The sequence below is a fragment of the Syngnathus floridae genome, chromosome 1 (genome assembly GCF_059516105.1).
Source record: "Syngnathus floridae isolate MCC-2025c chromosome 1, RoL_Sflo_1.0, whole genome shotgun sequence".
Classification (NCBI taxonomy): Eukaryota; Metazoa; Chordata; class Actinopteri; order Syngnathiformes; family Syngnathidae; genus Syngnathus; species Syngnathus floridae.
In genome coordinates this window covers 8,270,948-8,286,624 of record NC_142413.1, presented here as the reverse complement: position 1 = coordinate 8,286,624, position 15,677 = coordinate 8,270,948, and the positions used below count along the sequence as shown (strand labels likewise).

General features: G+C 43.6%; 2 protein-coding genes across 6 annotated transcripts; one reads left to right on the top strand and one right to left on the bottom strand.

Moving 5' to 3' along the window:
• The first annotated feature begins 130 nt into the window (after positions 1 to 130).
• On the top strand, positions 131 to 8,072 carry LOC148403880 (potassium channel subfamily K member 4). Of its 2 annotated transcripts, XM_088360907.1 has the most exons (9): positions 131 to 531; positions 1,673 to 1,744; positions 3,414 to 3,678; positions 4,054 to 4,171; positions 4,236 to 4,396; positions 4,624 to 4,810; positions 4,997 to 5,128; positions 5,208 to 5,497; positions 5,579 to 8,072. In XM_088360907.1, exons 3-9 carry the CDS (start codon positions 3,490 to 3,492, stop codon positions 6,104 to 6,106), a joined length of 1,605 nt encoding a protein of 534 aa, XP_088217033.1. In that variant the 5' UTR covers positions 131 to 531; positions 1,673 to 1,744; positions 3,414 to 3,489; the 3' UTR covers positions 6,107 to 8,072. The 2 variants fall into 2 exon arrangements, with proteins under 2 accessions (XP_088217033.1, XP_088216975.1); XM_088360849.1 differs by having other exon boundaries at positions 135 to 531; positions 5,208 to 8,070.
• On the bottom strand, positions 343 to 15,659 carry LOC148403879 (BBSome complex member BBS7-like). Of its 4 annotated transcripts, none has more exons than XM_088361260.1 (12): positions 15,180 to 15,658; positions 15,018 to 15,083; positions 14,859 to 14,921; positions 14,616 to 14,791; positions 14,359 to 14,545; positions 14,015 to 14,276; positions 13,803 to 13,933; positions 13,639 to 13,723; positions 13,316 to 13,418; positions 13,052 to 13,244; positions 12,651 to 12,725; positions 343 to 378 (listed from the first exon to the last, which is right to left on the bottom strand). In XM_088361260.1, exons 1-12 carry the CDS (start codon positions 15,213 to 15,215, stop codon positions 358 to 360), a joined length of 1,398 nt encoding a protein of 465 aa, XP_088217386.1. In that variant the 5' UTR covers positions 15,216 to 15,658; the 3' UTR covers positions 343 to 357. The 4 variants fall into 4 exon arrangements, with proteins under 4 accessions (XP_088217386.1, XP_088217298.1, XP_088217198.1 ...); XM_088361172.1 differs by lacking the exon at positions 343 to 378 and adding an exon at positions 9,037 to 10,077 and having other exon boundaries at positions 15,180 to 15,659; XM_088361072.1 differs by lacking the exon at positions 343 to 378 and adding an exon at positions 10,099 to 10,310 and having other exon boundaries at positions 15,180 to 15,659.
• Positions 15,660 to 15,677: the final 18 nt, after the last annotated feature.

Genomic DNA, 15,677 nt, shown 5'->3' with positions numbered 1-15,677 from the left:
TGGCGCCTCCTATGAATTGAAGTGGAATATCTTGATGAAAGGGCTCATTCCCACCGCCATTTCTGGCTGTCTTCTCCTTTTGGCCCTCTCATTCCCAGCTACACCGTTTTATATTTCTTCACATAATATTCACATTCCTGCTAATTTTGGCGTTGGAACTTGCTGTTTTATTTCATCAGCCATAACTCTGCCTCAGACGAGCCAAGTGTCACTTTTTTGTTTGCCGGCCCCTCTCCACACTCCTACCAATGAACACACACACACTCACACACACATATCCATCTCAGGAAATCGCAGAGCCTGTAATGTCCCCCTGCTCCTCCTCCAGTCTTCTCCCCCTGTCAGAGTGATGTAGGGTCACAAGAATAGGGGAAACACCTTCCAAGGAGAAAACACACATGCATGTTCACAACAAACACACACACATACACACGCGCGCCAAACACAGCCCCTGACTGAGCGCTGCAGGGCCAGAGAACGGCACATGCGTTGCGTTGGACCGAGCTGGATTCAAGTTTCACCAAAGTCAAGGTAAGACGAGTTTCCTTCAGTGGAGATATTCTTTCATTTAAACAGTCAGAAATCTTTGTTTGATCATGTATGCTGCTGTTTCTCACGTTTCTCACTTTGTATTATGGCAGAGGAATTAAAGCAGAATACTTTAATGGGTCCAACTTAACCCACAGATAATCTGAATCATCTCTGCAGCTGTAGGCACAATGGTTAGTTGTTTTTAAAGCATTAAAAAGTATGTTACAGAGCATATGCAGTTGGTGAAATGTTGCAGTTTTCGCTGGCATATTTTAAAATAATTTCCCATGGGTTTGGTGTCATTACACCTGCACAATGTTCCCATTGCATAGGCAAAACAACTAGCATCATTTTATATAAATACATAATCAGAGCCAGATAGCCAGTCTTAAATTAAAACCCTCAATCTGCATGTCTATTAGTGACTTCAAGATAGATCTATAAATATATTATTTCCATTTATCCATTGACAGGAATTAAAATGTCACAGTAGCAATAGTTACATCTGGCACTTGCATTAACTGTAAAGAAACAACCCAGAGTAGGAAAAACACCTTTTAGATAGAATTAAAAGACAGTGAAACCTGATCGTAACATGAAAAAATATATTCAAAATATTGCAATTTATGGTTAGTAAGTCTTGACAGTGAGCCTTCAGTGATGCTAAAACAAACCTGAACTTTGTCTTAAGCCTGTGCATCCATCTCACGTGCAGGTCTTCCCTCAGTCTCGTGCTTTTTTTTACGATTTAGCACGCCGGCCCAGCTGCTCTGTTGTTTATTTTCGCATGAGCTCACTCACTGCCGTTCAGACAAAGAACAATTGCAAACTCTGCCACCCAGCGCGCGTTTAGGACAGTGATAACTAGTAAGTGTCACAGTTAGACAAGCAAAGGCCTCTCCCTCAATTAGCGCCGAATGCTAACAGTGTGCAAGACTCTGGCAAATGTCGGGCATTGTCAAAGCTCTATGTGGGAGACCAAGGCAAGGGAGTTCTATCGACGAAGTAAACACAGTTCAAAGTGCTGATAAGACTCAAACACAATTTCCCCCCCTACAGTTAACGTCACAGTATGCAGTCTGTAACGGCTCACTTTTTTTTCCCAAGTTCATTGAATGTGCTGAATCTTCTTTTGTTGAAGGTCCCGGCGAAGCCCAACAGAGCTCATCAGCTGACCTAACATGGGATGAACTCCTGACTTCAGAGCCTAAAGGTACTTACTTCATTGACGTCTGTAGTCTTCTTTGGTCAACCAAGGCACATATTTTTCATTGGGAAGAAATGTTCGCAACAAAAATGTTAATTATGGACCTTAGACCATTGTTTGGGAGAGCATTTAGTGATTCTGTCTGTCACTACATGTTATTGGCATAGATACGCAGATGAACTAAAAACTCCCCATTTGTGCATTGTGGAGCCACAGGCAGTTGGTGAACATCTGTAATCGAGAGACTTAAAAGAAAAAGAAAAATTAAAAATCCTCTAAACTGAATCCAGATATTTGTTATTAAATAAAGAAGTCTGACTATGAAGTTTGAACGACAGGGTTCAGAACTGAGCGCCTTGTTGTCCGCCATGAGTGTACGCATATCATGGAACAGCAAGAAAAGCGAACTTTTAGTATTTAGTAATTTTTTGAAGCCCAACTTGACAAGCCAGTGGTATGGCCACTTTTGCGCTTTGATGTTGCCGCGTGGAAATCCAGCACCCGTGACAACCCGGTGGGGGTATAGACAGTAAATGGGTTTCCTCACTAATGAAGTGAAATCAGATCATTTTAAGCGGCACACTCGTTGGGAATCGCCGATTAGAAACACGTCACAATGGCTTCCTCTCACTGTGAGAATATTTCACTATTGTGTTGGCTCGTGTGTTTTTATTGTGAAACCGAAGCACTGTGAGAAACAACGAGGCTCCCATGGAGGCTTTAACGTAAATCGCTCACCTGCTAAAAGAATCAACGGGCAACGGCGGCGCTATCTCAGATCTTTAAAGGAAGTTTCATACAAATCCAGAGCTTCCTCGCCAAGGAAGCAAAAACAGAATGTGATTGGCAATCATCCATTTTCTATAGATCTTATCCTCACCAGGTTGACCTGGACTGACACCCTGGACTGGTTGGCACAAAAGAAAACATTTTGGAGTTGTCAATGAAGCTAAAAAAAAAAAAAAAACTTGCTCATGTTTTGATCGTATTGGGACTAACAACATTCTGTAATATTGTAAAGATCATTTTTAACTTTTGCTGTAAACCAGTCAAATTCATATTTAAGTCACAAGGGCAGGGGCACATGTTGGGAAACCATACAAACTCCTCTCATGTTAAGATGAGATTTGAATCCTGAGCACCAGAACTGTGAAGCAGACATGCTAAGCACTAACTCACCAAACCATATTTTTATCTGAGCTGTTCAATACAGATTTGACCATTTGTTATAAATTACTACTATGACATTTCACCTGCTGCTGAACCTTAACCTTCTTCCATGATTAGCATATTTTGCGATATAATTATTAGGAATAATATAATAATACATTTTTTGATTTAACTTAAGCTCAGAGAAATAAAAACGGAATGGGAAGAGTTGTGCCCCCTGAACTGCAAGTAGCAAGGAGTTCACGTTACGGTGAAATTTCCATATTGAAAATTTTGAAACAATATAAATTTGATTATTATTATATATATAAATGATATAATATGGAAATTGACATCATCAATGTGCGACTTCTCACCTAGCGTTCATGGAAACATCCTCAGGGGACTCAGCTTCCCGCCAGCGCAACGCTGGCGTGACGCACGCACGCATTGATAAAAGTCAGCACCCGTGTTGCATGTTTACACATACAGCGGCCTCCAAAAGGAACTTCCTGTTTATGACCAGCTGTGCCCCAAGTGTATCCTGAGTGCGAGCGTCGCCACATCCCCTGACCTCTAACCCCAGAAGGGGGGCGGACAACATGCGCTGCACCACGGTCCTGGCCCTCCTGTTCGGGGTGGTGCTCTACCTGGGCATGGGAGCGCTGGTCTTTCAAAACTTGGAGGCCTCCGAGGAGAGCGATAAGTTCCAGCAGCTGCTCGTCGCCAAGAACGACTTCCTGAGCAATCACTCCTGCGTGAGTGAGCGGGAATTCTACAAGCTGGTGAAGGTATCAGAGGACACAAGCACTCCATTCTTCCTTCTACGTTGTACCTTTTTATGTTCCTTTCCAAATAGATCAAAATTTGAATAATGGTCCCATTGTCCTGAAGGTCAAAATGGTCTTTTCCAATTGAATAATTTCTTTGCCGTTTTAGATAAAAATTTTAATGTGGCAATTGTCTAAATTTGAAGAATTGTCCAATTGTCTCAATGGTAGTTTCTCCACATTTCTGGTTGGCTGTAGTGACTTATGTGAGTAGTAGTGTCACCTACTGTTGTGGCATGCACTTTGCAGCAGGCCTGATGTTATTTTTCATGTTGCTTTTTAAAAGACTGTGGCCTAACTCTTGCGTGTCTCAAATTTTTTGTGCATGTCACTCAGGGAGTGGCGTCTGCGGTGGAAGCGGGCCTGGAGGTGAGCAGCCTCTCCAGCAACTTCACCACGCGCTGGGACGTAGCCTCAGCCTTCTTTTTCTGCGGCGCCATCATCACCACCATAGGTTGGCTTAAACCACCAACACGAGCGTTACATCCGCGTGAAACCTGCCGTCTTTGCTCCTCCAGGTTTCGGGAACCTGTCTCCTCGCACGTGGTACGGACAGCTCTTCTGCGTGTGCTATGCTCTTGTAGGCATTCCCATGTTTGGCATCCTGCTGGCTGGAGTAGGTGACCACATGGGCACTGTGCTTCGAAGGGCGGTGGCCAAGATCGAGACCCTCTTTCTGGTGAGAAGGGTTCTGTTCTGCTTGGGAAACAAATTTCAGCTCTCGTCACCAAGATTTACTTGGTTTCACACTGATGACCACTTTTCTATTTAGACAAAAATTTGGCGGCATCTAGTGGCAAAGAGGATTGTTTGCATCATTTTCAGCCTCCTCATTACACTGATGAGCATGCTTTTTTTTCATCCCTCATGCGTGTTTGCTGCCTTGTTTGTGTGTGTGCGTGGTAGAAGCGTCATGTGCGTCCCACGACGGTGCGCGTCATCTCGGCCGTGCTGTCCATCCTGATCGGCTGCCTCATTTTCTTGGCCGTGCCCACGGTCGTCTTTCAGAAGTCGGAGGGCTGGTCCTTCCTGGAGTCGCTCTACTTTGTGGTCATCACACTCACTACGGTGGGCTTCGGAGACTATGTGCCAGGTAGGAAAGTTTTCTTCATCAGAACAGATTTTGGTGCGCATTTGATTAAAAAGAATATATGGCCCTTCAACCACTCAGTAGAATTCTTGGTGGAAAGGCAAGGAATTGCCAAACAGTTTTAGTTCAGACAATCACACCTTAAGAGACACAATTGGAAATTGTGTGTGTGTTCACGTGTGTATCGAGATGGTAGTCACGCTGGCGGCCTGTTCTTCAAACCTCTTGTGTGGTTGTGGATCGTATTCGGTCTGGCCTACTTTGCCTCCATCCTCACCATGATTGGCAACTGGCTGCGTGTACTCTCCAAGAGGACCCGCGCTGAGGCGAGACACACACAGACACACGGTTTTAGGATTTTGTATTTTCAACCCTTTGAGCGGTTGATGTTTCTTCTCACGTCAGATGGAGGAGCTGCGCGCTCACGCCACCGACTGGACGCAGCACATGTCCAAGGATTTCCGCATTCCCAACCCTCTGGAGTTCAATGACCCGTTCCTCTTGCAACGCCGGCGCTGGAAGCGCAGCGAGCGTCGGCGGATCCGCCGCGGAGCTCAGGTCACACTAGGCTACTGGGCCCGGGGGGGCTCGGAGAACGGACACCTCCCCGGCCATTGGGCCGGCCTGTCCAGCTCCATGAGTCGGCTGGAGGGCCTGGGCTCCTCCCCGGAGATGATCATGATGACCAAGGTGAGGGGAAGGCCCGTGGTTGGTGGCGGCACAATGCCAAGGGCCAAGCCTTCCGAGCCGTCTGCTGCTTTGCGTCAGCAGGTTGCGCGTCGCTCCTTACCCCATCTCCTCGCACGCTCCTTCTCCCTTCCCGCGGCTCCGTCCGCCTCCGAGCTGGACTCCCCCGAAGCCGCCGTACAGGATGCCTCTTTCTCAGGATCAGACTTGGACTCCAGATCCGACATTTCCTCTGCGTCTTCGTCCTTCTCGGTTCTACGTAAATTCCAGGCTCACCGTGCACTTGAAGCAGAAGGAGATAAAATGAACCTCGAAGAGGAGGTAAGATGTGGGGAGAACAATCCGAGTTCCGTCCCCCATTTGCCTGCCCTTCCACCCTACTCCACGGGCCTCTTGGACTTTTTCGGCGAGAACTTGGCATACATCGACGAGTCGTCGGACGCGCTGAGCGAGCACGCAGACGATAGGAAGCGGCGCTCGCGCAAGCCCAAGCGGAAGAGCCTGAGGAGCGTGAGAAGAGAGCCGGCATACGAGTGGAGCCCCCACCGGGCGAGGAGGCCCGGCGAAGACTTGCAGCCGCCGTCCAATCCGCCCACGCCGCCTCCGGACTAGTCGCTGTCATCGCTGAATCACACGGACTCGCCACAGACGCTTTGATGTGTGCCATGTGAACAAATACTTGTTTATGTCTCACCAACGATTTAGGAGGATCATCCAGGTCGTGGTAATCTGTGAAAGTTGAATGGAGGCAAGCGGACACCCTTGGCTCTTGAAGACGTTTCACCTTTAATCCAAAACCAACCTTCTTAAATTCTAACTTTTACTCTAATGTAATGTGAGTAATGTGCTTTTTTTTTACAAAAAAACAGAATCCAAAATCAACCCCTTGCATTGCACAAGGATCTAGGAACACACAAAACAAAAATTTCAGATTGGATTTGGACCATTTCTGTTGTAGTCTCGCATTTTATGGGGTTTTCCTAATACCGTTTTTGCTTCCAAACTCTTCTACAGCTGCATCAGACCGCTCCAGCAAATCAGGAGGTTGTATTATTTTAGAAGTTTTTTTTAAGGGTGATTTGGGTGGGGGCGTGTGTGTTATTCATGGGAAATTACGGTCAATGTGGTGTCTCCCTATTTATGTCCGTTTCTGGTGTTTCCTCTTGTGGTGGTCACATTGGGGATGTCATTATAGTTATCAGGTGTGGCTGGTAAAAGGCCGTCCTGCATGGCAAGCGGTCGTTCCTTTTCCTGGAATCAAAACAGCTCCTTGGTGGCCAATTTATCTTTGGGATGATGAATGTTTTGGGACACGCTCACAGACGCGTTTCTTGGCAGACTGCATGTCTAAAATTTAGGATTGAAACTTTATGGATTCAAGGTGAAATGTCTTCACCAAACAAGAAGTGACCCCCGTTCAGCCTTCCCTAACAACTTGTGAATGTTTCAGAATGTGTGAGTGAGTCCTTCTGCTTAAATGTGAATATCCGACTTGGCATTCATACAAAAAGCCATTTTCTTCCTCCTCATCCCTGTTCACAGAACACGAGCACGTAACTGCACATCTGCAGACGTGTTGACCTCCGGAGCCCTCGGTGAACTCCGTCACCGCTGCGGTCGGACTCCGAGTGTCTTGCTTACGCTTACTCACAGCCTCAAACAGGCAGAGGAGAAGAGGAGGCTGCACATTTCATCATTCGCTGACAGCGGCCTGGAGGAAGAAACTTGATGAATGTTTTAGTGTGCTCATTGTCACTGTCCAGTTTTGTTGTGCGTGTCGACGATAGAATGGAACGCCAGCGTGCCACGACTAAATACTGACTTGGTCTTTTGGGGTTTTACAACATAAATACGCCTTGAAGCGCTGCGCCAGCACGCCCTCATGTGTTTAAAAAAGGAACTTGTGTGGCTTTGGGCCTGGGCCTGCCGGCAGGGCTTCCTCTGCAGCCTGCAATAATGCTGAGGCCACAAATGGGCCTCCTCACGCTCCAGTCTTGTCGCTTGTATAACTCTTACATTTTCGTCTTTATGGAGATCGAGTTTTAATTGAAAGCCTTGGGGAAAAAAGAAAAAGCGGGAGTCACGGTGGACCAGAGGTTAGCATGTCTTTACACTTCTGAAATAGGAAAAATATGAAAAGATAATAATAAAAAAATTAAAACAAAATTAAAAATTGTTTTATTTTTTCTCTGTTTATAATTTTTTTTTGTTTGTTTTTTGAGGGGGGATTTTTTTTTCCAGATATTTTTAACTTTTGGGGGGATTTTTTTAATTTTAATAATTTTTTTTTAATTATTTTAATTTTTTTTCAATAATTTGGGGGGATTTTTGTTTTTTAATTTTCTTTGAGTTCAGATTAGCAGTAAATGTAAATAATTCAGTATACTGAAAATGTGTTGGCCTGAAAAAGGTGAAAGACGTGGGCGTGTTCAAACATTCACAAGATGTTAGGGAAGGTGGTCTTGTTTGGTGAAGATATTTGACCTTGAATCCTTTGAGTTTTTTGGGGGGGGGATTTATTTTTAAAAAAAAAATTCTGATTTTTATTTATATTTTTGTGGGGATTTTTTTTTAAAAAAATTACAGATTTTTTTTCTAATTTTTTGTGGGTATTTTTGGGGGGGGGTTAATTTATAAGGAATTTCTTTTGTTTTTATTTTTTTCAGATTTTAAAACAAAATTTTGGGAATTTTTTTTCAGATTTTTGTTTAGTTGTTTAGTTAGTTGGGGGGAATTTTTTTTGGGGGGGGGGGTTATTTTTGGGTGATTTTTTTTAGATTTCTTTTTTCAGATTTTTTTTTAAAATGTTGGATTTGTGTTGGATTTGTTTTTTCTCTGATTTCTTTGGGGGGGTTAGGGTAGATTTTTTTCTAATTTTTTTTAGGGTATTTTTTGGGGGATTTGTTTTTGGGGGGGTTATTTATATTCTATTTTTTTTTTTTAATTTCAGATTTCTTTTCTAATTTTTGGGGGTACTTTTTGGGGATTTGTTTTTTGGGTGGGGATATTTTGGTTTTTAGTTTTTATTTTTCAGATTTTGTTTTAAAAAAATTGGGGATTTTATTTCCTATTTTTTTCTAATTTCTTCGGGGGGATTTTTTTAAAAAAAAATTGGGGGAATTTTTTTTCAGATTTTTTTTAAAAACATTTTAAATATTTTATTGGGGTGTAATTTTCAGGGTGATTTATTAATTTTTTTTTCTGATTTTTTTTCTAATTTTTTTTGGGGGGGGGGGATTTGTCTTTCTTTTTTTTTCTTTTTTTCCAGATATTTTTTTTAAGGTTTCTGGGGGGGATTTTTTTTGGGCATTTATTTTTTAATTTTTTTTCAAATTTTTTTGTAGGGGATTTTTTTTGGGGGGGGGGGGATTTTTTGGGTTTTTTTGGGGATAATGTTTTGGGGGGGGGGGGCGATTTTTTTGTTGATTTTTTTTTCAAATCTTTAAAAAAAATTGGGGGATTTTTTTTTTGATTTTTTTAAAAATAAAAAATTCTGGGGTTTTTTTCTAATTTTTTGGGGGGATTTTTTTTCAGATTTAAAAAAAAAATCAGGGAGATTTATTATGATTTATTTTTTGTTTTTATTTTTTGTTCAGTTTTTTTAGATTTATTTTGATGGATTTTGTTTCTACTTTTTTTGTTTTCACCCCAGATATTTTTTTATTTTTGGGGATGGATTTTTTTTTTAAAAAATCTGAAAAAATGTAATTTTTTTTAAAAAGATTTTTACAAATTACTATTATTGGGTAATCTTGGTAATCTTGATTTTATAAATTATGTGATGTATAATATAATAGTATAATATGTATGACCCGGCCGAGGTTTAAACCCACGACCTCCCAATCTCAGGGCAGGCACTCTAACACAAACGCACTGAGCTGGTAAACACTGTACGATACAATATAAAGTATAAAGTATATAAAGTTTTTAAATAATGTTTATATACGCCTAAATATTGTTATCCAATATATCTACTGCAATTTCGCATTAGATTGCTGGTTTGAAATTTGCTTTTAATATTATTATTGTTTTTAATAAACATTTATGTTAAAACTTGTCTGGTGTTTTATTCCTTGTTTTTTTATTCGACAATTAAAACATAAAAATCAGACATTATATGACAATATTTGCTGCATATTTTATGCATATTCTCACACTTGGGATCGATCCAACCTTGGTCGTCTGCACTTTTGTACTAGTGATGTGCATTCTTTAGAACCGGTTCACTCAAAATATTTGTTCAAAAGAATCATTCACTACACTTTCTTATTTATTTATTCTTTTTTTTACCTCGTGTAGTGTACCTATTATAGTGTCCATGAGGTGTATCTAATCACAGGCTACTTCAATAGGGAAAAAGCTTAAGTGAAAGTGAAAAGTGCCACACCCGCCCTCACCCCCACCTCCTGATTGGCTGTTTGATCTCTGACGTCACTTGGACACTCCATTAGATACACCGCCATTTTCAAGTGTACCTAATAACAGGCCACTTTATTAGGGAAATATCAAAGTCACAGGTGTCAAGCTCGAGTCCTCGGGGCCGCATTCCAACACGTTTTCCAAGATTCCCTCGTTAAGTGCACCTGCGTGAAAAGTTTTTGGTCATTTTCACGTTCTGCAGGAGCTAAAACTTTTCACGCAGGTGCACTTAACGAGGGAATCACACGGACACTCCATTAGGTACATCGCCATTTTCAAGTGTACCTAATAACAGGCCACTTTATTAGGGAAATATGGTCAATGGTCACAGGTGTCAAGCTCTAGTCCTCGGGGCCGCATTCCAACATGTTTTCCAAGAGTCCCTCGTTAAGTGCACCTGCGTGAAAAGTTTTTGGTCATTTTCATGTTCTACAGGAGCTAAAACTTTTCACGCAGGTGCACTTAACAAGGGAATCACACAGACACTCCATTAGGTACACTGCCATTTTCAAGTGTACCGAATAACAGGCCACTTTATTAGGGAAATATCATGGTCAAAGGTCACAGGTGTCAAGCTCTAGTCCTCGGGGCCGCATTCCAACATGTTTTCCAAGATTCCCTCATTAAGGCCACCTGCGTGAAAAGTTTTTGGTCATTTTTACATTCTGCAGTGAAAAGTTTTTGGTCATTTTTACATTCTGCAGTAGCTAAAACTTTTCACGCAGGTGCACTTATCGAGGGGATCACACGGACTCTCCCTATGGGACCCTCGCTTACTTTACATGGAATATATATGGTTTTATGGAGCAGCTAAAATATTTTAGGTCTCACTGGGATTTGAACTTGGGTTGCTGGGGTGAGAGTCCAGACTACTACCCACAGCACTATGGAATCCTCACTCACATTGCATGGAATATATATGGTTTTATGGATCAGCTCACAAGCAAATAGTTATAATGGTTATATGGGGCAGCACATGAGCAACTGTGTTGCAAATTTTTCTAAAATTTTAGGTCTCACTGGGATTTGAACCTAGGTCACTGGGGTGAGAGTCCAGAGCACAACCCACTACACTATGGAACCCTCACTCACATTGCATAGAATAAACATGATTTAAGGATCCTAGCCCTAACTCTAACCCTAACCTTAGCTCTAACCCTAGGTCTAACCCTAGCTCTAACCCTAACCCTGGTATGACCCTAACCCTAGCACTAACCCTAACCTTAGCCTAACCCTAGCTCTAACCCTAGCTCTAGCTGTGATCCTAACCCTAGCTCTAACCCTAACCCTAGCTCTAGCCCTAACCCAAGCCCAAAACCTAACCCTAGCCCTAACCCTAGCTCTAACCCTAGTCTTAGCCCTAACCCTAGCTCTAACCTTAACCCTAACCCTAGCTCTAATCCTAGCGCTAACCCTAGCTCTATAACCCTAACCCTAGCTCTAATACTAACCCTAACCCTAGCCCCAACCCTAGCTCTAACCCTAACCCTAGCTCTCACCCTAACCCTAACCTTAGATCAAACCCTAACCCTAGCTCTAACCCTAGTCCTAGCTCTAATCCTAGCTCTAAACCTAGATCTAACCCTAATCCTAGTCCTAGACCTAACCCTAGCTCTAACCCTAGCTCTAACCCTAGCCCAAACCCTAGCTCTAACCCTAGCTCTCACCATAACCCTAGCCCTAACCCTAACCCTAGCTCTATCCCTAACCCTAGTCCTAGCCCTAACCCTAGCTCTAACCCTAGCTCTAACCCTAACCTTAACCCTAACTGTAGCTCTAATCCTAGCTCTAACCCTAGCTCTATAACCCTAACCCTAGCTCTAATACTAACCCTAACCGTAGCCCCAACCCTAGCTCTAACCCCAACCCTAGCACTAACCCTAACCTTAGCTCTAACCCTAGCTCTAGCTCTGATCCTAACCCTAGCTCTAACCCTAACCCTAGCTCTAGCCCTAACCCAAGCCCAAAACCTAACCCTAGCCCAAACCCTAACCCTAGCCCTAACCCTAGCTCTAACCCTAGTCTTAGCCTTAACCCTAGCTCTAACCTTAACCCTAACCCTAGCTCTAATCCTAGCGCTAACCCTAGCTCTATAACCCTAACCCTAGCTCTAATACTAACCCTAACCCTAGCCCCAACCCTAGCTCTAACCCTAACCTTAGCTCAAACACTAACCCTAGCTCTAACCCTAGCTCTAGCCCTAACCCAAGCCCAAAACCTAACCCTAGCCCAAACCCTAACCCTAGCTCTAACCCTAACCCTAGTCTTAGCCCTAACCCTAGCTCTAACCTTAACCCTAACCCTAGCTCTAATCCTAGCGCTAACCCTAGCTCTATAACCCTAACCCTCGCTCTAATACTAACCCTAACCCTAGCCCCAACCCTAGCTCTAACCCTAGCTCTAACCCTAACCTTAGCTCAAACCCTAACCCTAGCTCTAACCCTAGTCCTAGCTCTAATCCTAGCTCTAACCCTAGATCTAACCCTAATCCTAGTCCTAGACCTAACCCTAGCTCTAACCCTAGCTCTAACCCTAACCCTTACTCTAGCTCTAACCCTAGCTCTAGCCCAAACCCTAGCTCTAACCCTAGCTCTCAACATAACCCTAGCCCTAACCCTAACCCTAGCTCTATCCCTAACCCTAGTCCTAGCCCTAACCCTAGCTCTAACTTCAAAATAGGAGTCACTAGTCAGTCAACAAGAAAACCATTTTTTCATGCGTAAGGTTCGTGGTTCACCTCAGAGTCGCACTCGCTGAAGCTGACCACCGCTGAGTTGTTGTCCACGTCCAGCAGGTCGATGGGGACATCGCTCTACAAGAGACGGAGACAAGTCGGACTGCCAGATATTTTGAATGGTATTTTATGCTGGATGATTTATTTGTATCCATCAATTGTCCTGCTAAAAAAAAAATAGTTTTATGCACAAATGGAGAAGAGATCATAGAAAATGAACATTAATTTTGTGGAATTTGAAGGAAAAATAGCATTTTAAAATATACAGTCCGTATCACATTCTTCCCATATTACATTGTACTATACAAAAACATACTGCAATTAAGTTAAAGTACCATTGTAATAGTTTTCAGAAAAAAAAAGCCCAACATGTCCCCTTAAAGCTTTACCAAGTCAGCAAGTACCTGGAGCAGCAGGTTGTTAATGGCTGTCTGGACCTCCAGCGTGAGGCTGTAGCTGGCATCGTCCTGGCACAGCGTAAACTTGTCGTTGATGCTGAAGGTGGGCACCACAGAGACAGCTGTCTTGGACAATGACGTCTGTTGGTACTGCTCGCGGCCCACTTGAACTTTGACCTGGAGCTGCTCCAGCTCCGCCCTACGGTGAAAGAATGGCTCGCGTTTCCACGTGTTGCTCTGGAGACCAAAGCTGTCAGCGGCGGCGGTTACCTGAGGGCTTCCACTTTGGCCTGAACCTCTTTACTGATCCTGACCTCGTCTCCCGCACCCAATTCAGCCTTTTGAGGCTCCGTGGTCAAACCTGTCACCCAACCTGGAAAAACGCAAGACAGCCCCAAAAGGCATTGAGATTCGTCTGCTTGGATGCACTTGATGATTGATAGACTGGAAGGTAAAACGTTAAAAGCGTGATTCAAAATAATGCTTTGATGAAAAGAATGCCTTCCTCAGTTACGTTTTGAGTATTTTAAGTGTTTGTGAAGGCCAGGGATCGTGCAAACTCAATGTAAAATGGAGTGCGTAAGCAATGTCACCTGTATAGGTAGCAGTTAGGATCTCATCATAGGACTCCTTTCCCACACAGCCTCCTTGAATGGAGGTCACGCTTTCTGACAAAGCCTGTACCAGGCAAAGGAGGAAAATTACAAGTCGGTTTCATGAGACTGACTGATCAAGTCTACATTTAAAGACCGCTCACATGTTCAAAGCGTTGCGTGGGCTCGTTGGTGCTGTCAAAGCCATAGACGGCAACCATCCCATCATCACGTCCCACCAGGAGATCCCTCACGCCGTCACCAGTGATGTCGTAGGTGTCGAGGCAGAGAATTCCTGGACGGCGCGGTATCGCAGGGCATTTTATTGGGTACAACCGCACATGCCACCTGTTACATAAACAGCACAGTACGGTACCTCCTTTCTTTTTGTCGTTGTCAATCTCCCATTTGGTTGTCGCTGAACCCTCGCCGATGTGAACTGAGCCAATTTTGCCATCCGTTGTCCCGTAGAGAATGGCATCTCCTGAGAGCGGAATGAAATTTGTGCGATTCACATGACATATCATAAGGATCTTGTAATCAAAACAAAAGGGGATTGAGTTGCCTCCATCTTTGTTGTAGCATTCTAGCACAGATGGCTGTCCGGGCACTTCCACCTCGTAGGCCAGCTCAGATCCCTGATGCATTTAAAGAAACAAGGCAACGTTTTATTGACCTAATTCCTGTTGGACAATCAGGAGTACAAATAACCTTTTCTACCTGCAGCACCCTGAGAACACGATCTTGACACACCAGCACAGGGATGGTACGAGCCAGGTTCTCTGAAGACAAACAGATGATGTCGTTGATCTTGTCTCCAGACAGGAAGTAGTCCTGGTCCTTGCAGTCACAGTAATGGTTGTAGATGTAGCTGGCGCACACAAAAAGGTCAGCACCAGACACCTGCCTGCGTTGGACAAAGGACAAGGTGGGTGGACCAGGTATTTTCAGTGTAACTTGATGGAGTTGCTGCCTACATGGCATTGATGCTCTCTGTAAGATTGGCGTCAAAAGTGAGGAACTGTTTCCCCTTCTTGGTGAATCCTCGCACTTGAGAGCCTGAGCAGACAAAGATCTTCTCCTGTGGGGTTCCCACCGCTCCGCCAAGGTCCATTCGGCATATTTTCTGCCCCGGGAGTGTTTTGAAGACAGGCTGTGAAACATGGGTGCTTAAATTAGCCACACAATATGGACAAAATATACTAGCGAAGTTGACTCACTACTGCTTCGCATTTCTTCATCCCAAAACATGTCAGTACGCCGTCATGGTCAGCAACAGCCACCTGCAACAATGACATGAAAAAACACATCAGTTTAAAGCTTATTGCATTGAGATTCACACAAATTGCTCGGTATGCATAGGTATCAATTGAGGAAACCTTCTGAGTGGCTTTTTTCCCAAGTGTTGGCAGCAGCCTCATGGTTTTTTGGGATGTTACGCCAACCTGCAAATTGTAGGAACCAACCAGTGCCATATAGAATAGTTTGACGTTCTTAAATATCAACATAATACTAATAAAGCAGATAGAAAGACGATTTACCTGGATATAGTCAACTCGATTTAAATTAATTTCCATCTTTATTTGGAAAAGATCTTGACTCCGGAGGATAATAACGACGCAAGCCTTCAAACTAGATGCTTATCCGGCCACAAAAGTGGCAACCCGTCGTTCCATTCGCCAGTCACTTGTGGCAGCTAACCGGTGAGGTCAGAAGAGATGAGGATTATCCACTCAGGAGGATAAACTCGATATGTTGGCTAGCAAGCTAGTTTAGCATCCGCGATCTGTTCACACGAGAAGACAACGAGTAGTATTTAAAGTAAAATGAGGACGATACTAAGTTGTGAATGGAAACACGAACGGCATTCAAGTCGAAACCGAGACGAATTCAAGACGCGCTAGAGGCATTACGATTAAACCAGCTACCATGGCAACGTCGCCACCCGCAATAACCTGTACAATCATTGGCCGCTAGTGTTGGCTCGTGAGTGGACGATTCGTTCAAACAAACGAAGCTTTTCAGTGAACGAGAGTGAA

Bases quoted from the DNA above. Each gene is read 5' to 3' on its own strand.
- LOC148403880 (XM_088360849.1), top strand. From the start codon at position 3,490: ATGCGCTGCACCACGGTCCTGGCCCTCCTGTTCGGGGTGGTGCTCTAC. The intron at 4,172-4,235 runs GTTGGCTTAAAC...TTGCTCCTCCAG, and splicing joins CGCCATCATCACCACCATAG to GTTTCGGGAACCTGTCTCCT. The intron at 5,129-5,207 runs CTGAGGCGAGAC...GTTTCTTCTCAC, and splicing joins ACTCTCCAAGAGGACCCGCG to GTCAGATGGAGGAGCTGCGC.
- LOC148403879 (XM_088361172.1), bottom strand. From the start codon at position 15,215: ATGGAAATTAATTTAAATCGAGTTGACTATATCCAG. The intron at 13,934-14,014 runs GTACCGTACTGT...CGCGCCGTCCAG, and splicing joins CAACGACAAAAAGAAAGGAG to GAATTCTCTGCCTCGACACC. The intron at 12,726-13,051 runs GTACTTGCTGAC...CGTCTCTTGTAG, and splicing joins TTAACAACCTGCTGCTCCAG to AGCGATGTCCCCATCGACCT.